The sequence below is a fragment of the Calonectris borealis genome, chromosome 13 (assembly GCF_964195595.1).
Source record: "Calonectris borealis chromosome 13, bCalBor7.hap1.2, whole genome shotgun sequence".
NCBI lineage: Eukaryota > Metazoa > Chordata > Aves > Procellariiformes > Procellariidae > Calonectris > Calonectris borealis.
In genome coordinates, this window is record NC_134324.1 from 12009225 (window position 1) to 12030042 (window position 20818).

Sequence of the window (20818 nt, forward strand, 5' to 3'; positions counted from 1 at the left end):
CCCACTGCGAAGATGGATAGACCTGCCAGCATCAAGTCTGCAGTGATCACCTTGAGCGACCTCCTCACTTCGTCCCTGTGCAGACCCCTCTCCAGGAGAGGTCAAGGCCCCAGTTACCTGGCGAGATGGAAGCAATGGTGCAAGCTCTCCTAGCTGCTCATAGATGGCTCTTCCCAGCAGGGATAGGGACCGGAGGATGCATGTGTGGACGGCTCTCCAATCGCCCAGTGGGGTTTGGTGTTGGTCTTTCTGCTGTCTCTCTGTGCTCCAGCCCGGGAGCAGCACTCGGTCGCTCACCCAGGCTGCCCATGCGTGTGCTGGGGGAAGACATTGCTTGGTGCCAGCACTAACATGAGGCCGGGGAGAGCTTCCTTCTCTGCCCACGCAGACCCTTGCCCGCTTTCTGCCATCCCTGAGCAAGATACTTCTGGTTCTGCAGCAGCCCTGTTCTAACAAGGTGGCTCTGGGTCCTATTTTCTTGACCTCTCCATTTCTCTTTCAGGTATGACCTCCCTTATCTAACACCTCCTGTGAGTGAGAGGCTTTTCCTAACCAGCTACCTGGCTGCTTTCCTCCCCCTCCTCTCCCTGCCATGCTCCCTCTGCTGCATCAGACTCCACACAGACTCCCTCCGAGCCGGTCGTGCAGGATTCTTGCCAGCTCCAGAAGATCTCAGGGGAACATAGGTCATGCAGGAGCGGGACTGTGGGCTCCCCAGGAGGCTGGCTCGGTCACAGTGTCCAAGCCCAGGCGGAAAGGTTCAGAAGAAAGGACTGAAGCTGTGAAAGCTGCCTGTCTCCCCCGGCACTTGTGGGCTGCTGCCTTTGACAGCCCTCGGGGGATGCAGAGCTCAGCATCCCGCTCCTCTTCAGTTGTGCCCAGCAGCCTCCAGGTTTATGGGCACTAAAATACTCCTGGAGCCACCCAGTTTTTAAAAGAACTCTTTCTAACAGCATCCAGCTGCCAGCCTTACAGATTGAACTCTCTCTGCCACCCAGGGCTCTGCAGCCAGCCAGGCACATACCGTCTGGTGGGGAGAGTCTGCGAGGTTTACGGGGTAGGGTTGAGTCCATGTTAAAGCTTCAGTCCAGCTAGTAGCCTTATCTTGAAAGGGTCTTTATAACAGAGCCTTATAATTTAATTTGCATATATTTCTATATATTATATATATATTGTGTACTTAAATACTCTCATGGACTCACTCCATTAAATTCTAATACTGTAAGTGCAGCTGCCCTTCACTTTCAGTCCTGCCCAACATCTGCTCCCGTGGGGACCAGCATCTTCCCTGTTGCTGGTGCTGCCTTGGAGCAGGGCTGCTGAGGGGAGCTCAGAGGAGGGCCGGACTGGCAGCAGATACTCTGTCCTGCCTGGTTTCCTGGGGAGGTGTGCCTCTGCTGTGGCACAGACAGCCTGTCCTGCCCGGACCCGGCTCCGTCCCTGGGGAGCCTTGGCTCCTGCAGCCACTCATCCTCACAGCACTGTGGGAAGCGGTTTCTCCAGCCATAGCTCCAGCCCTGGGGCCACCAGAACGTTGGGCTGTGATGCAGAAGCATAGCAATGCGGGCAGGCAGCAGAACGGGCAGGGCACCTCCTTGCCACCCCCAAGAAGCAACTGCCATGCTGTTGTCCCCCAGTTTGAGCTGGGCTGAGGGGCCGGAGGCACTCGTTGGAAGCAGGCGAGTCCCACCAGGCAGTGGAGGAGGCTGTTCTGCAAGCTGACAGGGTAGCTTGGTGGTGGTGGCTCCTGGTCCCAAAGGCTCCCTCAGGCTGGCTCTCTCCTGCTGTGTTATGTCGAGAAAGAGGTAGAGTCAGGTGCTGTGGGGTGCCCCAGAGCGGAGGCTGAGATGGCCCTGATGCTCTGGGGCCACAGTCTGTGGAGGGGTGAGATGCCTGAGCCTTCGGGGCAGGGTGCAGGCAGGGCTGCATGATGGTTTGAAGCATCCCGCCCAAAACAGGGCTTGCTGCGAGGACATGGACGGGGCTGTTGTTGGTGGCTGGGACAGGATGCGGTGGTGAGCTGTTCGGGGAGGTTCAGACCAAGGCAGCATGTGGGGGACAGGGTTGTGCGGGTGGTTGGCTTCAGTGTGCTGGCTGAGGTGCGAAGCGGTGCCCACGCTGGGGATTAGGTGGTGCGAGCCTTACGGGCAGGTATTCAGGGTCTTGTGCTGCAGTGTCTGCTAGCAGTGGTGCGGGTTGCTGTCCTTGCTGTCCCCTCTCACACCTGGGTGAGCAGCAGGAGTGCAGCAGTGGTGGCATTGGTCTTAGGCTGGCTGTAAGCATGCTGTGTGTCAGGCTGCTTTTTTGACTGTGGTGAGGGACAACATGCCAGCCTGCGAGACCCGGCTGGACCCCCTGTTATCCCAGTGGCAGGATGGGGGGAACGTGGTGAAGGAGCAGGATGAGGGCAGAGCTGCTGGCCCTGGTGCCAGGTGTGGGGAGCAGCAGTGGCCAGGCTGGGAGCGCGGGCTGTGTTTGGGAGCCGGGATGCGGCAGGGAGGGGAGCAGGCTGGCTAATGCTCTGGTAACCATGTACTGTGGTGCTGCTGTCCTTGCCGCTTCGTGCCATCTCTGCTCTGGAAAGAGAATAAATTTGTATTTATACTGAGACCTGGATCGGTGCTCTGGCCTCTTCTATCCGTGCACCTCGGCTGAGTCAGGGCAGCTCCTGGCACTGTGCCATCCTGGCACCGCTCCTGCAGGGCTGCTGGGAAATGGATGTCCCTGTGCCCTGTGTCACCCTGGCTGGCCACACCATTCGAGGCAGAGCAGAAGCTGTGAGCAGAGCCCTGGGCTCTCCAGACACAGGTGCATCCCCTGACCACCATCTTCCTTCTTCCTCTTCCAGCAAGGTCTGCTCAGGGCCATGCAGCAGCCTGAGGGCAGGGACAGGGGCTGTGTGGGGACAGTCCCTCTTCTTCACCCGGGAACTTCTGCTGTAGGAAACCCTTCAGCCCCAGGAAGGATGTAGGCAGCAGTGGGATGCTGAGCAGGCAGTCGTCTCCCTCTGTGCTTTCTCCCTGGAGCCCCATTAGGTCTCCAGTGCCTAGAGGTATCTGGGTGCCTCTGCCCCAAGTGCTGCTTATGTTCCCCATGTCTCCATGGCACAGTGAGGGGCTCAGCTGAGGACTAGCCCAGGGCAAGGCTGGGGGCTCTCAGGCGCTCCCCGCTGCACAGGGTGCAGCTCAACCCCAGCTGATGGTGAAGCTGGCCCAGGACTAATACTTGTAGGGCTGGACCTGCTTTCACCCCTGCCTGGAAGGGCTGGCAGTGCTGCGCAAAGGCCTGACACGGTGCTACTGCAGGGAATTACAGGGACAGCTCTCACACAAGAGAGATTCAGGAGGTTAAATGGGGGTGGGATGCAGCTGCTTTAACTCCCCCTCTCAAGGGTAGAGCAAAATGCCCCACCTCCATCCCTGTGCCGCAGGCTCCGGGGCAAGGCAGGAAGTGCGGGCTGTGATCAGGGAAGCCGGTCACGCCCGGGAACAAATCCAGCACATAGTGCTAGGAAAGAGCTTTTATTTCTCAGCCAGCAAAGCTCAGCGGGGCCCAGCTGAAAGGCGCTGGAGCCGATGAGTCAGGGCAGGGAGGCAGCAGGCGCTGCTGTACAGCGGGGCTGGTGGTCCCGGCGGCGGCAGGGTGAGGACAGCATTGTTCCCGTGTCACTGCAGGGCCAGTCCCCAGCCCTGGGGCTCCCTCTCAGGGTACAGCAGACCCACTGCCTGTGCTGTGCCTCCTCGTCAGTGGCCTGGCAGCCTTTCCCCCCTCCAGGGGTAACCAGCTGTGCTCAGGGCTGGCTGCGCCCCAGGGTCGTGGCCCCGAGCTCTCTGCTCTCGCTGCATTGCCCTAGGGGCACATCACCCCCTTCCCTGGCTGCTATGGGGCAGGGGGGTACTTCTGTCCCTCCACCTGGCTCCTCGTCTGCCCCGGAGTGCCCAGCCTGGAGCACTGCCCCAGGGGTGAAGCCATCTGGGGGGATGTTGCCTTCCCCAGCATTTCCTCGGCCACTGCCTGCTCGCTGCTCCCTGCAGCTCCCCTCTTCCAGTGCCTCTCTGGGTGTTTTGTCCTCCAGCTCCAGGGGCCCCTCAGCTGGCTCCAGCCCCTCGCTGGGGGACCCCGGTTCTGGGGCTCTGCCTGGCTCAGCCCTGGCCATGCTCCCTATGCCAGTTCCCTCTGCCCCACTGGCTCCCTGCTCCAGCCCCTGCCTGAGCCCCACTGCCTCTGTCCCTCCTGCTGCCCCTACAGCCAGCTTTTCCATCTCTTCCTCTTTGTCCTCCTCCCCTTTCTCGTCTTCTACCTTCTCCTCCTCCTCCCTCTCCTCTTTTTCTTCCTCCTCCACCATCTCCTCCCCTTCTTCCTTTTCCACCTCCTCCCCTTTCTCCTCCTCTACCTTCTCCTCCTCCTCCTTCTCCTCTTTTTCTTCCTCCTTCACCTTTTCCTCTTCTACCTTCTCCTCCCTCTCCTCTTTTTCTCCCCCCTCCTCCTCCCCCTCCTCCTCCCCTTCCTCCTCTCCCTCTTCCCCCTTTGCCCCCCTCTCTGCTCCCCAGCTCTCTGGCTCTGCCCCACAGGTGCCCAGGTTTGCTTCTTCCCCCAGTCCTGTCCCATCCCTCGCTTCCACCTCTGCGCCCGCAGGCTGCCCCTGGGCTGCTGCTCCTCCTTCACACCCAGCCCTGGGGGTCCCTTGTTCTGCTTGGTCAGTCCCTGGTTGTTCTGCTTCTTTGGTCCCTGCACCCTGTTCCCCCTGCCCAGGGATCTCTGGGACCCCAACCTCTCGCGGGGGTGCCTCTTTCTGCAGCATCGCCCTGTCGCCCACCTCTCTGCTCTCTTGCCCCTTGCTGGCCCACGGCCCCTGGGACGACTGGAAGAGCCCCTGGTAGCGCTTCCGATCCTCCACGTGCTTCTTCCTCATCCTCTCCCCCAGCTGCTTCAGCTCCTTCTTCACAGCGGCCGCCATGGAGGGGTCAAGGTGAGCCACACGCAGGAAGTCCTCCCGTGCCTCCCGCTCATTCCAGACAGCAGCATGGGCCTTCGCCCGCTTGAAATAGGCCTTGGCGTTGTCTGCCACAAGAGGAGAGCCCCCAGTGAGGGTCCTGCAGCTCAGGGCCACCAGACACAGGAGCTGGAGACCCTGGGAACCCAGGGGGACATGGAGCACAGGTACCATCATAGGCAGGGGAATATGGGGTGGACACACTTGTAGGTAGGGGTACCATCATGAGCAGGGGACCTGGGCCATGCACGTACCACCGCGGGCACCACGGGATGTGGGGTGCAGGGATCATCATGGGCAAAGGGAATCATGGTGGGCAGGGCGATCTGGATGATGTGGGACAACATCATGGGCAGGGGACCTAGAGGGCATGGGGTGCAGGTGCCATCATGGGCAGGGGAAACCAGGGCCATGGGCACTGTCATGGGCAGGGGCACCTGGGACACGGTTCTGCAGTGGACATGAGGATCCAGATGACATAGGTACCATCACAGGCACAGGGACATGGGATGAGCATTGTCGTGGATGGGGGATCCAGAGGACAGAGTCCATGGGGGCTGTGGGCACAGCAGGGGACATGGGACGCAGGGCATGAGTACCGTTGTGTTTCTGGAGGAGCTCTGTGGTGTGCTCCAGCACCTCGTAGTACTCGCCCAGCTCCAGCTGGCACTGGCAGTAGTTGAGCACCAGCGGCGTGACCAGACTCTCCAGCTTCAGCCAGCCATCCTCCCACGGCTTCTCCTGCCCCGGGGAGCCACAGTAGGTGGTTCATGGCTGTGGCCATCCCCTCCTGGGCACCTAGGGCCCACAGGGGAGTGCTTTGCTGAGGAAACTCAGGCAGGGATGACAGGAGGTGGGCAGGTCCTGCTCACCTTGGCCTGGAGGTTCCTCAGGCAGATGACAGCCTCCTGATACTTCGCCGCCGCCTGCCCAAACTCCTTGCGGAGGACGAGGCGGTTGCCCTCGCTGTGCAGCACGGGCACCGCCGCCAGCTTCTCCTCCTTGCTCATGGCCCAGGTGTCACGCTTGTATGCCGAAGGCTCCTCCACCTGCATGGGCAGTGGGAGCTGAGCTGCCTGCCCTGGCCGTCCCCGTGCTGGCAGCCATCCCCTCCATCCCCCTTACCCGGAACAACTCCATGATAAAGATGAGGGGCTGCGGCGTCCGCTGCAGCTCGTCCAGGTCGTCATAGCCCGTGCTGTGGTAGTCAAACATGTTGCCCATGCCACAGCGGTGCTTCTGCCCTTCCAGGGGGTCTCGGCCCTCTGCGATCCTCCGCATGCCCCTGGAGACCAGGGCGTACATGCCCGTGTGCTGCAAGGAGGGGGAGCATCCTGCTCAGCTGCATGGAGACAGCCTGCACCCCCTTCCCCTGGTCAGAAAGGAGGGCAGTGGGCGCCCACGGGCCCCTCACTCACGATGGCGTCGCACCAGAACTCAGCCACCTCCCCGGCTCTCATGGAGCTGAGCAGTGTCTCCCAGATCTCTAGCTTGAACATCTTGCCCACAATGATCTCCATAGGGATGCCAGCTTCCCGGCTGTCGTCGATCACCGTCCGCTCAAAATCATCCTTCAGTGTCTGGAAGTGGAAGGTGATCTGCCCCGGAGAAAGCTCAGTGTTGAGCTGGGGCAGGCACTACAGTGAGAGCCCTCCATCCCCTCGCCAGCCCCAAATCCCTCTCCCACAGGGCCAGGACATAGGGCTAAGCCTGCTCCTAGTGAGGTGCTGGTTTGATTGGCAGCTCTCAATCCGCAGCAGGAGATTGTGCCTCCTACCCATTTGTCTTAGACAGCAAGCAGATGGTGGAGTGTCTTAACGCCCATCGGTGCTAGATCTTGCTGCTCTCTTTGGATCCCCCTTTACAACCCAGCAGAGAGCTCCCACAGCATGCACCAGGACGTGGCGGAACCCACACTGATCTGCCCATACCCACTGGCTGGGGAATCTCAGAAACCCCCAAGAACTCCCCACTGGCACCCCTCACTCCTGTTTGACACACATCAGGAGAGGCAGATTTCCAGCAACCCATCGTGGCCACTGAGGTCCGATGGCCCCAGGACAGAGGGAGGAGGCGGGTAACAGCACCAATGCAAGGTGAAGGCAGTGGGCAATGTCAGCCATCACTGTGAGGGCAATGCAGCTGCCTGTGCCCAAAACAGCCCTTCCTGCACCCCCCTTACGAGGGATCTCCCAGAGATGGGATCTCCCCATACCATAGACCTGGAGCTTGGCTTGTGAGCAGGGAATCTAACCATGACGGGCAGTGATGGCGGTGTCGGACCCACTCCCCTCTCCTAGGGCTTTGGGGTAACAACCAAGACGACTTACCTTGCTCCCATCCTGCAACTTTGGCAGCTCCCCTTGGCCTCCATGCAGAATCTTCTTTTTGACCCCTTCCACATTCAGCAGGTAGGTTTCCTCCATGGCCGGTCCCCAGGAGCAGGTCACAGGCACATGCACATGGGTGTGCTCTGGCCCTTCCTGAGCTCTGCGTCTTCCTCAGGGCATCTCCCTTTCTTGACTACCTGGACACACATCATCTCCCAGGGCTGCCGCTGGCCTTGCACTTTCCGTGCTGGCGGCAAAGCTTGGAAGCCTTCTCCCCTTCCTCTGCCCTTTGGGTTGCGAGAGGGGCGTCCTGCCGTGGCACAACCTTGCTGAAGCCTGCGGTGCCCTCTGTTGCGTTCTGTAACTGCCTTTCTAATCCTCTTCCCACCCTGCCAGGTTAATCTGGGATTTGCCTGCCTAGTCTGTGAGGAATTAAAGAAACTCCCTGATCAGGAGGGCCTTGTTCCTCCCATAGAGTGACAGTTTGCAGGGTCCCCTTCGCACACAGTCTCCCTTTGATCCAGCCACGCAAGGAGCATTTCAGCGAAGGAGCCCAGCAATGCTGGTGTGAGGACCAGCCAGGGGCTGTGTGTGGTCAGGCACAAGCTGGCAAGAGGCAGTGCCTGTGCTCCAGAGGCCACGGAGGAACAGAACAGGGTTGGAAATGGTACTTTATTGAGTCTGGTTTGCAGACACAAGCACTTCCCAAACCCAAGAACAAGCTCCTACCAGGCCACAGTCCATCAAGTCCAAGACTCAAGAAGATGCAGAAAGCTGCACCGCACTGTCCCAGGGAGAACTAAACCCCTCTGGGAGAATGGTGCTGAATACCATTCAGTAAATCCAGTGTTTTGGCTGCTCTCACAGGCATAGTCCAATTCTTTAGCTCCACTCAGCCAAGCCCAGCACAATGTATGTGAGAGCAGCTCTGGACATGGAGCGTCTAGCACTGCCCAGCAGCACATCTGGCAGCAAAGGTGTGTGACTAGAGCAAAGACTTCAGCATGGCAGATGAGCAACACTTCTGGCTCTACTCGCAGGTACAAAGACCCAGGCCCGCTCCTCACTTCTCCATGAGGGACTCCAGCTGCTCCTGCAGGGACGTCATCTGGGAAGAGGGAATGAGGCATTACAGTAAAGCATGGCTGGGACTCCTGGCAGCTCCAGCCCAAGCACTTCCGTGTTTCTGTGGATCTTCCACCTATGCCAGCGGCTGCTTTGCCTGTACATTGCAGGGACCCGTGACTGGGCACCTCTGGGCCAGAACTCAGCACTGCCCAGAAGATGAAGCTGTGCAACAGGAACCTGGGAGTGGGAACCTCCTGCCTTGGTACCTGGTTGAAACTCAGCAGAGCTGCCCAGACAGGAAATCTGCCACGACCCTACAGCTACTGCCCTTCTTGTACATGGGAGCTAGTGGGTTTCCGTGTCATGTTTCTCCCCAGGCAGCAATCCTAGCAGCCTTGGACTGCTGACTAGACATGTTTTGGCTCACTGCTCCTCCAGAAGGAAGGCTGCAATCAACCCCATTTCCTATACCTCCTTGTGCCTTAGGAAGCTCCATACAAGTACAGATGAGGTACAACCACACCTGACTTGTAACACTGGAGTTCAAAGCAGCTGGTGTGGTACAAGATACAGGAAACTTTGTCAGAGGCCAGGCCTAGAACCATGTCATGCTCCAGTCCTTCCCACTCCACTGTGGGAGCTTCCTCACCTGCTGCTTCTCTCGCTCTTCCTGCTGCTTGAACTCATCCAGCACGGCTTGGAGACGGGTCTGCAGAGCAAACATGCCACACCACAGTTACCAATTCAGTGTTCTCAACTGAATGGGTGCTGGCACAAAATGTCAAATGGTGCAGCAAGCCCCAAGCTGCACCGACAACCAGCCCCCTTATCTCCTACAGTTTCATGGATTGCTTTGCCTCCATGGGGAAATGCTGCAGTCTGTATGGTCACACCACAATTATTTTTAACCCAGCAGGCAAAGACCCCTGGGTTTTCCAGGGCAGCAGCTGAATCAGTCTGCTGGATCTAATGGCAAGGCAGTGCTAAGCAGAAGACTTGAAGAAACCCCAAGAGAGCTCTCACCTTCAGGGCTAGGTTCTCCACTTTCATGATGAGATCCTCCTGGCGCTTCCTTCTGTCCTGGGTCTCCTGGAGTTTACTTTTCAGGCTGTCAATCTGTTTCTGGATCCCCATGACTAGAAGAGAGAGCAGCAGCAGAGCTGGGCAGCGCAGCCAGCCTGGCACCGCGGTGATTCTGCTGTACTCTGCCACCCACTCACCTATCTGGTTGGACCCCTCATTCTCCTGTTGCTGCCCATCAGACTCATTCAGCTTGTCCTGCAGCTGCCTCTCCAAGTCCTCCTCAGTGTCCATGATGTTCAGGTCTTCATCATCATGATGATCCCTCTCATCTTCATCTTCGCTGCTGCTGCTGATGTCATTAAATATCTCCCGCAGCTCATCATGTTCTAGCAGGGTGCAAAAGGGAAGAGGAAAACCACAGCTGATAACCCTTCAGCACCCTTTGCCTGCCAGGGACCACGCCAGTACAGGGTACCTGTCTCAATACCCTCTCTCCTTTGCTCTGGTTAGGACTTAGCCCAGAGAGAATGAGCCCAACTGATTACTTAGTGGCTAGAAAGAAAACAACAGCTTTCCCCACTGCACCTGAGGAGCCATGGCCTTGCTTATGTCCCGACATCCCTGGGGAGGAGATGTCCAGGCTGGTGAGCGAACCGTGGTTGTCTACTTCTTTTGTTTCATCTTCAGCAATGACCTCCCAGCCTAACAGCAGGAACAGACGAGTCAAGGGAAAAAGAGAAACATGAAAGATGCAGTATGACGAAAGAATGCTAAAAACTGCAGGAGGCCACTGCTGCTCCAATAAGTCTGGCCTTGCAGCTATGGATATCCAGGACAAACCACCCCAGCCCCCTTTTTTGGTGATGACTACTCTGCTGTTACTTAAGTTCCCGCTCAATACAACAGTATAGTCTGCAGGGAAGGTCACCATGAAGAAACAATGAGCTTTGAACAAGGCAAAGATGAAGCTCCAAAACTTCAGTGCCTCTTGTGTGCTTATCTCCCAGTCTCTCACACCCACACAAAGCCTAACTTGTCTCTCCTTTCCACAGCTCCGAGGTCACACATAGTGTCCTGTCCTCCACTTGAGTTTTTTTTCTCCTAAAAGGATACGGACACTGACAGCTTCAGCATCTGTGCTCAGGAGACGCTTAACCTCTTTTTCCACATCAGGAGACTCAATATACTGGGCCAGAGAGGGAGAAGAGAACAGAGACACTGTTAAATGCCTTGTGCAGGCTGCTGGTGCTGGTAAACTCTAACCCTCCACCTCTGGACAGAGCCCTGTTTCAAGCCTTTCTTCTCTTACGCTTTCTGCTCAGCCTTTGCTCATGCTTACCCTAAAAGTAATTTATGCACCTCCAGAAAGCAATCCATCTTTTTTGTACAGAGCTCCTTGGTGGGTTGTATACTCTCACTTTTCTACTTATACTATTTATGAAATAAGACTTTCCGTGTGTATGCAGGAAGTCCTTGAGGTGCTGTTTCCTGATGGATGGTCAACTCAACTCCTTCCCATCTCACTCAAAAGAAGGTTTAACTTTTCACTTTCAAATTAGCCAGGAATCTTAATGCAGTGACATCAAATCTCTCCTGTGGGCTGTAAGAATGTCTTAAATAATTTGTTTCCCAAATGCCATGCAAAATAGCACTCCATCCTTTTCTCAGAAACTGCAAAGCAGAGAACAAGTCTTCCCAGCCTCATGGTGCTGCATCGCCCCAGCACCTTGCCTGGCTTGTGCCTATGCACAGAGACAGTCTCTGAGCTCCATCTGTTGTCACTCCCCCAGCTGACATAACAGTTATTCTATTTGTAGTGTTGCTTGTTGGGGAAGTGAACGGGTCATGCACAAAGAGAAGATTTCAGCTGGAAAAGCAGGAATGAATGAAGCCTCATTTCCATGTGAGTCTTCCTTTCTTCTCTATGAGCAGGAAGAGATGTGCTATGGCAAGGCAGCCACAGGAATGGAGTCCAGCAGTTCTCTGCACAGAGGATTTTCCCCTCAGAAGCATCTTGGAAAACATAGAGGAAGCACCCAAAGAAGTGTTTAAATCTACTACCCTCCCTTCACCCTCATCTTGGGCAAGGAAATATGTGAAGCAATGTTAAGAAATTACATGTTTTCTGGACTAATAGACAGTTACAGCTCTAATGTCTCTGCCTTCCTATCCCTTGGTTATCGCATCTGCATCTGTGTGAGAAGCAACTCACCTTCTTCTTAGCTGTCTTCCGGAATCGTCTCTTCCGTACATTTTTCAGGGGAAGAGTGACTGTGACAGAGGAAACAGATTGCATGTGTCAGGCAGATAGCCTAACGGGAGAGCTACGTGCCAAAAGGGAGAAGATCCCTTCAGAAACAGAGAGCGCACTGAAAACGGAGCAGCAGCACAGCTGGGACATGGCAGCGGTGACTGCCCTGCACAGCTATGGGGACACTGGGGTGGTGGGATGGAGGGGTTCGGCACAGCCTCTACTCACTGCCATGGTTCCAGATGAATTTCTTCTCTCTGTCCTTGTCCTTCTTCTTGTTTGCCTTGGGGTCAGTGCTCACAGTTTGCTCTTCCAAAGGGGGGTAGAGATCACCATCCACAGTGCAAACAAGCATCTGGAATCCCCGCATAAACACAAAGGATGCAAGGACAAAAGGATGTGAAAGCTTTTCTGGAAAATGAACAGTGACTGCCCACTGCATGTTGTGAGCCAAAAGGATTCACGGGCATGGAATATGAGAAACGCAATGTTTCACACCCAGCTCGGTTCATATCTAAACACAGCAGCAGTTAAGCTGTTACAAGGACAATCACATTTCATGCTTCAGAAATGGGACTTCTAAACACCAAGCGCAGTGGGGAATTTTAAACTGCTAACATTGTAAGAATACAGAAATTGGCCATGTTATACTGAGTGTCCAGCTGCCAAAGTGTACAAGGATTTTCCTGGAGAGGGGAGCAAGGAATTAAGCTGTTGGGGCAGGCAAGAAGGACAGCCCATACCTGGCAAATATCCGCTGTCTTATAGAAGGTTTTCTTGTCAATGGTTTTTAAGCTCTCGATGATGCAGGGCAGATCTACCAGCTTGGCCGCCAGCGGCACCCTATCTACGCGGACAATCCCGTGGCGCCCATCCGCTGCAGAAAGCCACGGGACAGGTTAGCGCTGTCGCTAAACAGCTAAACTGAGCAGTACATTCCTGGGCAGCAGAAATTTTACGGGAAAACACATGCAAGTTGCACAGCTTCACCTGTGGACAGTCAGAGGAGTTTTAAGATGCCCTGATCCTGCTCACTCACCGTGTAGCTCAATGGTGAGCCTGTCCTTCAAGTTGACATTCCCAGACTGTACCGCTCGCCGCACAGTGGAGGCATATTCCTGGGAAGGTTGGACAGACTTAAGTCACGACTGAGTGTGCTCCCTCCGAGAATCACCAAAAGCTTCTGTCCAGCCTACCCAGCATTAAACGCCCGTGCCATCCCAGTGCAGAAAAACAACCGCGAGAGCCGCAATGAAAACTGCACCCTCCTCCCAATACCACACATTAACCCTGTGGCTCTGCTATTCCCAGTGCCCTTCACACCCCCTGACGTGATACTGCTGCGACAGTGGTGTGAGGCCCCTGACAGAGATACCCTGCCAGAGGACCACAGCGCTGGGGGAAGTTACAGCTCCCCTTACCAAGCTCTCGTGGTCTTAGCAGGACACAGTCTCAGCTTTAAGCATCTAACAAATCGCATCAATTGCACCGACAGCCATAGCAACTGAAGACCCAGCACTTGCTAAAGCTCTACCCTTACAGAAATTTCCTCCCTAATCCTCTAAGCTGTCTTCCGAGCCTCCTGCTCTGTGTCGCAGGAGCACCTCTCAAGAGGTGGCCGTGGAAAATCTGTTCAAATAAGTGGGAATAGGCTACCCAAGGCCAAAAGCATCCTACCCCTTCCATGTCCCTTGCTAGGTCCGCAGATTTCCCATTGACTTCACCCTCTCCCATCCTCCGTGCTCGCCAAGCAAACCGGACTGAGCTGCGTGTAAAACGTGATGGTGGCCACTTCAGCTGTACCAGACCGAACGGTCTCTTACCGGCGGCAGTCGCAGCACGAACTGGCTCTCCAGCTCATGCGGAGCATCGTCCTTGCTCTTACTCATTCTTTCTTCTTCAGCTTGGAGAACAAGATACAAGGAGCCAAGAAGGCTCCTACAAGGTAACCCCCGCCCAACACCCCCAGGACCAGGCTCTCGCCCACGGGCGTCCGCACAGGGGCTGCAGCGGGGGGAGCGAGGGCCTTTCCGGGGCGCCCCCAGCCCCAAACCGCGCTGCTGGAACCTCCCCCGGCCCCGCTCACCCGCGCGCCGCGGCGGCCCCGAGCGGAAGCCACGCCCGGTGCGCCGGCATAAGCTTCCCCCGCCCACGCCGCCCGTTCCGCTCCACCCGGCGCCGGGGGAAGGGTGTTGGCGGCGCACCGGAAGCGGCGGCCGGCGGCGGCGGCGCTGCCATGGGGGGCGCGGGCGGGCGTCCCGGCTTTTACGTGGGGCTGGGCCTGGCCCTGGCCTCTAGCGCCTTCATCGGCGGCAGCTTCATCCTCAAGAAGAAGGGGCTGCTCCGGCTGTGCCGCCGCGGCCGCGCCAGGGCAGGTACCGCCGGCCCCGGGCGGGCGGCGCGGGGGGGAGCTCGACCTAACGGGGCGGGAGGGGCAAAACGCCCCAGTGCTTCCCCTGCGAGCGGCCCGTCACCTCCGCCTCTGGCTCGTGGGCAGGCAACCCCCGGGCTGTCGCTGCAGCAGCTCCCCCCGGCGGCGCGTTCCCCGGACACTGCAGGCCGCGTCAGCCTCCACCCGGACAGTCCGGCCGGCGCTGGGCCTTGGCTGCCCCCCCTCCTTGCTTGTGGGGCTTTTTGGTGTAAAAGTAGACTTTTTCCACAGGGATAGCCAGCCATCACCCATAGCCAACAAAGACACGTTTCTATAACCACTCACGCGTTCTTGAAACTGCTGTCTTTCAAACTCGGGAGAACCAGGGGATAAAATCTTTGCTTTTAGGGTAAAAGAATCAGTGCTTGCCGATGTCTGGGTCAGGCCAGTAGGTGACAAGGCAGGGAGACCCAAGGCAGCCTTGTACATAGAGGAGATCAGGCTGCTCCCGCTTGCTTCTCCGAGGCAGTTCTGGCAGGATAACGAGCCTTTTGTGTAGCTTCATGAGAGGTTTCTTGTTACTCTTTCTTCCTTACTTAGGGCAAGGAGGTCACGCATACCTGCAAGAATGGCTTTGGTGGGCAGGGCTGCTGTGCAGTAAGTAGCTGCTCTGAAACTGTAGCAAGACACACTTAAGAGTGTGTTTGTCATTGTTTCCAGTTGCTTTTGTGTTTTATTATTATGATCGTTGTTTGACTGCTTGATTTTTATCTGAGTGTCTGAGGATGTTGTTGATCTAATTATAACTCTAAAATACTCTAAAGTCTCATGCATTACCAGGTTTCTCTGCTAAATAGGAGTTGAGGAGCTGGTCTAACTGGGTTAGGTTAAGTGCTTCTGAAATGGCCTGCCCAGGCGATGTAGTTGTAACAGCACATCCAGCACTGTGGGTTTAGTGCTACAGCGATTTCAGCAGCTCTATTTTACACTTTTCAACCAATTGGTTAATAACCAATTGTATTTGATTTACCCTTTAAAAAGCTGTAAAAGCTGTTCCAGGAGAAGAACATGACTTAGAAATATGAAACGGGTCAAAACTCCTTTCAGCTTTGAGGACATTATGGAAATATTTTTCTGTGGTTACTGCTCAGCTGCATAGCTATGTGTAACTAAGGATCAGCATGCATAACCACGAGCCTTCTTTTCCCAAGAGAACCTATATCGGGCTTCTGCTTGTTCTTGCTGGTGCTGTTCTTTCCTGGTTGCACAACATATCTGAGAGAAACATGGGATGCTCAGGTGGAAACTAAGGCCCTCTTCTGACTGCACTCAAGCTTGTATTATGCTGAATTGCTCCTACTTTGATGCTCATCTGACAGAGTTTCTCTTGTAGTGGGAATTGGAGAAGCAGCAAATTTTGCTGCCTATGCCTTTGCCCCTGCAACTCTGGTAACTCCACTGGGTGCTCTAAGTGTCCTTGTTAGGTAAGCAGTCTCAGAAATACCCTTACCTCACCTACCACCCCTTAGTGGTGAAAGCAGTTGCCCTGCTTTCCTCTGTCTCTTCCCTCAGGTACTCCATTCCTTGGCCTAATTGGTTTTGGGGTTTTTTTACTATCTTTCAGTGCAGTTCTGTCTTCCACCTTCCTGAATGAGCAGCTGAATGTTCATGGGAAGATTGGCTGCATCCTGAGTATCCTGGGCTCCACGGTGATGGTGATCCATGCTCCACAGGAAGAAGAGGTTTGCAGCCTGGAGTCAATGGCAGAGAAGCTGAAAGATCCAGGTACTTAAATAAAAGGGGTCCTGTCAATTTCAGGCTTGGAAATGACAGCAGACGGTAGGATAGAACTTGGCTAGATTGGGAAGGACTGAACTAAGGAGTAATCGAGTTGTTTCTTGTTCTGCGCACCAGTGGAGATGCCAGGATAGCTTACGGGTTGCCTTCTGTGTTGGAGAAGGCTAGGGTCTCCACATTCTAAATATGAAAGACTGGTGACAGTCAAACAGCATTTAATGCACGTGCTCAGAGGATTTACACCTTATTAACTAGCTCAAAACATAGGGGGACATGTCAGTTTCAGAATGGCTTTTTAGGACTGTCAAGTCCACTTGACCTCAGGTTAAAGAAGCAGACGGGAACCCCACTTCACAGAGAGGGAGTCTGGATGATGCTCCCAAGTCACTGGGTCTATGCCGAAGCAAGGATGAGAACTTGGGTCATTAACAGTTACCAAGTGGGCTTTTTTTGTACTGTCTATGAGGTATAGATGCAAAAAGTGAAGAGCGTGGGAATTAGCTGCAGCTGTCAGCAGAAGGAGTTGGCCTGTGGCAGTGCCAGGATAGGAAAGGGAATTCCTGTACATGAGGGTGGCAGTGGTGTGGCTGAGGGAAGACAGAGGAGAAACTTCAGGCAAAGATGAACGAGCAATTCAAGGAGTTACGCCCAAGATCAAGTAGTCCTGATATTTATATTAGAGGATGAATCAGGTTGCAAGGGTATGGTTTGGGCAATAGCATGAATGGCAGAATAAGCCACAGGAGGAAGGAAGCACAGGGAGAAAAGCAAAGCAGAGTAACAGGTAGATGCCGCTGCTCATTAGAGGGAGCACGCTGGCAGGGCCTCGCACTCCTGTGATGTGGCGCTTTGCTCTTTATCCCACCACAGCCCGCAGAGTTCAGCTAGGGCTTCCCAAGCGTTCTGCCACCCTCCTGGGCCTCCTGCAGAGCTGTGCCCCCTTGTCTTCCTAGTCAACAAGCCCCCCACCTCTGCTAATGCCGTAGAGTCTGGCTGTGCCTCTACCCCTTCCAGCACAGACGGCTGTATCCTGACAGGCTGACTTGTGGGGTGGTGCTGTTATCAGCACTGTAAAGAGTTGCTGTTGTCTCTGCAACTTTGCTCAGGCTGGAGACCAACTCTGCTTCCCAATCCTGGTCCCTCCAGGTGGAGGCTAAAAAGACAGACTGACAGGGCAATTACCTGCCTGTCCTCCATCTCTACTTGCTGTTCAGTTACATCTGTCACTGGTGCTACTGTTCTCTGATAAAGCTCTTTAATTCTTCTTTCTCCAAGGATTCATTGTATTTGCTGTGTGTGTCCTGGTGAGCTCCCTTCTGCTTGTCTTTGTGGCTGGACCCCGTTACGGACAGAGCAACGTCCTGGTTTATGTTTTGGTCTGCTCTGCCATCGGCTCACTCTCTGTGTCCTGCGTCAAAGGCTTGGGGATTGCCCTGAAAGAACTGTTTTCTGGGAAGCCAGTCCTGAAAGAACCACTGGGCTGGGTGCTCCTGGTGTGCCTGGTGATCTGCATTACTGTCCAGATCAACTATCTGAACAAAGCCTTGGACATCTTCAACACATCTGTGGTCACACCCGTTTACTACGTGCTGTTCACCACAGCAGTCATGATGTGCTCTGCCATCCTCTTCAAGGAGTGGCAACACATGGTGCTAGACAACATCATCGGCACCATCAGCGGCTTTCTCACCATAGTGTCCGGCATCTTCCTCCTGCACGCCTTCAGAGACATACCCTTCAACCCCGACCTCCTGCCCCTCTTCCTGCAGCAAGGCAGGGCAGACCTGCATGCCTCCTGGAGGAGTGCAGACAGACATCAGTCATGTCAGCACCAGCCTCTTCTGCCCTCAGAGGACAAAGGCTCTCACAGCGCAGAGGAGGAAGAGGAAGGTGAGAGCGTGTGAGAAAGCCTCTGAACTGCTAGCTTTTTGCTCCCACTGCTGAGCAGCTCCACTGCCTCAGCTGCTGCTAGCTACTGCTGCACTAGCAGGAGTTGGCAGTTATGTCTACCTGCCCCAGGTGCGAGATGGGTGACCTGCCACTGCCAGGAGGCTGACAGGGACAGCAGCCTCCTGCGCCTACAGACAGGAGTCCTGGGAACTGCCCAGTTCCTGGGATCTGGTGCCTCTTCACTATTCTTTTACATGAAGAATTGATCCGCCCTCATCAGGACACAGGCTTTGGCTGTGCAGAGGCCCACAGCACTAACACAGTGCTAACCCTTACTGAATGTAAAGACCACGCATTTGGGGAGGCCTTACAGCATTTTTTAAAAATGTACTTAGAAGATTTAAGTTACAAAATAATCTAACATGGTGCTAAGATTACACAGAGAGAAGATGGATGTCTGGCTTTAATATTAATTCAAAAATTCCTCTGTCAAGTACTTGTTTTGCTCACTCTGCTAGAATTTATTTACAGATTCACATCCAAGAACAGAATACAGCCAAAAATGGAAAACTTCAGTGGTGCTGCCGCCACATGCTGCTGTGGCTCTTATGGAGGGACCAACCTCTTCTTGCAATGTCTCCTGTGCAGGTTGATGAAGCACCTGCTTACTGTATTCAATTAAAAACTGATTTGTTCAGTTACTGAGTGGCTAGTGATACATTTGTACCAAGAGCTGGGCCAGCACTGAAACATGTGAAGGATTACAGGGATAGGAAGAACTATGCGGATGCTCAAGAGAAACTCAAGATAGGGACAGGAGAGGGAATCGCTTACCGTGGGAACAGGAGTGACCTAAGAGTCCTTAGCTATTGAGGTAAGTTTCTGAAAGGTAACTAGACAGCTGTCTCCTCACTTACGTGGGTTTGTATCTGCATAGCTCTGTTTGACACATCCCGAATTTGTTCCCAGGAGGCCTGCTGGCTACAAGCCACCCGTGTTAGGAACTCACATGCCCTGTCCAGCCACTAATGGCACATGGATGTGTGTAGAACTGCTTTACCAGGTTCCTGTGTAGAGCTCCAAGCTCCTGTCAGTGGGTCACTCAAGGCTTCCCAGAGCCACGCTGTACGTAAATGCTGCTGAAATGCTATGCTGCCTTTTCAGAGGGTGGATCAGTAGTTTGTTGTTTTTCCAGTTAGAAGCTCCTCTCTGTGTCCTGGGGGCAGAGGTCCAGAAGACACAGCCATAGGCCTCCTTCCAGTCATCTCCACATGTAAAGATGCATGAGGTTATAAAGTGGCTGGTTACTTATTTCCTGCATTTAGTCTCTCTAAAGAAACTACTCCTTTACAGGACAGCAGGAGCTGTTAACCCTTTGGGGAAGAGGAGGAAAGGCCACAGCCTCTCCCAGAAACAAGTTTGATTCATGGGACCAAATTAATTGAACAACAAATCAGAATTTGGAGCAGACCTTCTAGCCAGAAGACAATTATGCCCCCTCCCCTACTAATTTTGCAATAAATGGGATCACTGGGAAGGAGGGGGAGTGACAAGAAGGCCAGGTTTTCAATTCTCAGTGATCATCTACCTGAACAAAGGAGAATCTCATGTTAAAAATTGACCCAGTTAATATTTATTACATTGACCAGGGGAAAGCAGTTAATGGAGCAAGTCAGTATTGACAGAGTTGTGCTGCAATTTGAAAATTTGTCACTTGGCCACGTGAATAATTTACTTATGGAAGCCTGAAAGTATTTTTCCAGTAGTGACACTGCCTGGGATGATCACTGTGCCCAACAAGCTCTTCTCGCTAAGGGTACCTGTACTGGATTGCACAGGGATGATGCCTGCAGGGGCTTGTTAGAGTCTACCCAAGAGGGTTCATTTTGTGCAGCACGGTTTAAGGCAGCGGTCGCAGGCTGGCCTTACCCAGAGCTGGGATTCACATCAGCACTGGGAGCACCCCCTGACGCGAGTGTCACCACCTCTCCATTCAGCTGAGCGGGTGTGTTCCAAACACTCCCTGTGTAGCATTGGTAGCCCCGGAGTCCCAGCACAAAGACAGCTGCTGGCCCGCAGGGCTGGGAGCAGCACATCACCCCGACGAGGAGCGACTGTGGCTCTGTTGTGGGTTCTCATCTGGCTGCAACTTCCCCGAGACTGGCATTTAATTAAATCCTAAACCCCAGAGCTGATCCTGGCTCATTCAGGCAGCAGAGTGACCAGGAGCCGGCGTGGCGGAGGGCCCGGCCTTGTGGGAGCTGGTCGGTGTCCCCCGGGGCGTGGGTCCCACTCAATCAGACAGGCTCTCTGAGAAGGCCGACTTGGACTTCTGTGTCTGCTCCAGCCGGTTCAGGATGAACTGGCTGGTGTCGATGAAACGCTCCACGCAGTTCACGAAGCACGTCTCGGCCCGGCTGTCCAGCTTCGGACCCGGCTTGTCCATGCACTTCTCCTGCACACAGCGGGGGACCCGTTGGTCCCAGGGGCACCGCGGCCCGACCCCCCCCCACACCAGGGCCGTGCCTCGTGGGGTTCTCCAGCCCACAAGCACACCGGCGCCATCCCCCCCCTCGGAAACCTCATCATCTCGGGCACATCTAGCCCGGAGCTCTTCCCGGCCTGTCCCCCCGGGCCCTCCCTTCCTTGAGAGCTCCCCCCCGGGCTCAGCGGGGCTGGGACTGCTCCCACGGCGGCTCCATTTTGTCCCCATCTCCCTGCTCCCTCTGGGGGCAAGGGTTAGCGCGGCGCCGCAGCCGGCCTGCCCCACCACCGCGACCCGCCCCACCTCTCCCGCCGCCCCGGTCACCGGAGCCGGCGGCCCCGCCCGCCGGTCGCGGGCCGCCCGTACCCAGCAGAGCTCGGTCATCTGGTGCACCAGCTGCTGGAAGCGCTGCTTCTGCGTCTCCACCTCGATGAAGCGCTGGAGCTGGGGGTCGGCGCCGCCCAGTCCGGCGGCGGACGGCGCGTCCATCCCGCTACCGGTACCACTGGTATTACCGGTACCGCCGCGCCGCGACCTTCACGTGCCGCGCCACGCCGCCGCCGCGCATGCGCCCCGTCCGCCCCGCGCATGCGCCGATCCCGCCCCTTCC

At 55.4% G+C, this 20818-nt stretch overlaps 4 protein-coding genes across 6 annotated transcripts; 1 reads left to right on the forward strand and 3 right to left on the reverse strand.

The window, feature by feature from the left end:
• Nucleotides 1–3423: 3423 nt before the first annotated feature.
• On the reverse strand, nt 3424–7789 carry LOC142087697 (uncharacterized). The gene is made up of 6 exons (XM_075162215.1): nt 7324–7789; nt 6412–6591; nt 6119–6307; nt 5866–6042; nt 5593–5734; nt 3424–5061 (listed from the first exon to the last, which is right to left on the reverse strand). The coding sequence occupies exons 1-6, from the start codon at nt 7417–7419 to the stop codon at nt 3791–3793; spliced, it is 2055 nt and encodes a 684-aa protein (XP_075018316.1). The 5' UTR covers nt 7420–7789; the 3' UTR covers nt 3424–3790.
• A 187-nt stretch (nt 7790–7976) lies between these two features.
• On the reverse strand, nt 7977–13908 carry TAF7L (TATA-box binding protein associated factor 7 like). 2 transcript variants are annotated; one of them, XM_075162219.1, is made up of 11 exons: nt 13489–13908; nt 12705–12783; nt 12409–12542; nt 11894–12020; nt 11627–11685; nt 10528–10600; nt 10000–10116; nt 9612–9800; nt 9415–9527; nt 9041–9100; nt 7977–8431 (listed from the first exon to the last, which is right to left on the reverse strand). In XM_075162219.1, the coding sequence occupies exons 1-11, from the start codon at nt 13552–13554 to the stop codon at nt 8387–8389; spliced, it is 1062 nt and encodes a 353-aa protein (XP_075018320.1). In that variant the 5' UTR covers nt 13555–13908; the 3' UTR covers nt 7977–8386. The 2 variants fall into 2 exon arrangements, with proteins under 2 accessions (XP_075018320.1, XP_075018321.1); XM_075162220.1 differs by having other exon boundaries at nt 9415–9800; nt 13489–13788.
• Nucleotides 13863–18420, forward strand: LOC142087698 (magnesium transporter NIPA2-like). Of its 2 annotated transcripts, XM_075162217.1 has the most exons (6): nt 13863–14040; nt 14637–14693; nt 15430–15520; nt 15661–15821; nt 17109–17723; nt 18255–18420. In XM_075162217.1, the coding sequence occupies exons 1-6, from the start codon at nt 13902–13904 to the stop codon at nt 18374–18376; spliced, it is 1185 nt and encodes a 394-aa protein (XP_075018318.1). In that variant the 5' UTR covers nt 13863–13901; the 3' UTR covers nt 18377–18420. The 2 variants fall into 2 exon arrangements, with proteins under 2 accessions (XP_075018318.1, XP_075018319.1); XM_075162218.1 differs by lacking the exon at nt 14637–14693.
• Nucleotides 18421–19333: 913 nt separating this feature from the next.
• TIMM8A (translocase of inner mitochondrial membrane 8A) lies at nt 19334–20795 on the reverse strand. Its single transcript, XM_075162221.1, has 2 exons — nt 20575–20795; nt 19334–20178 (listed from the first exon to the last, which is right to left on the reverse strand). The coding sequence occupies exons 1-2, from the start codon at nt 20695–20697 to the stop codon at nt 20017–20019; spliced, it is 285 nt and encodes a 94-aa protein (XP_075018322.1). The 5' UTR covers nt 20698–20795; the 3' UTR covers nt 19334–20016.
• Nucleotides 20796–20818: the final 23 nt, after the last annotated feature.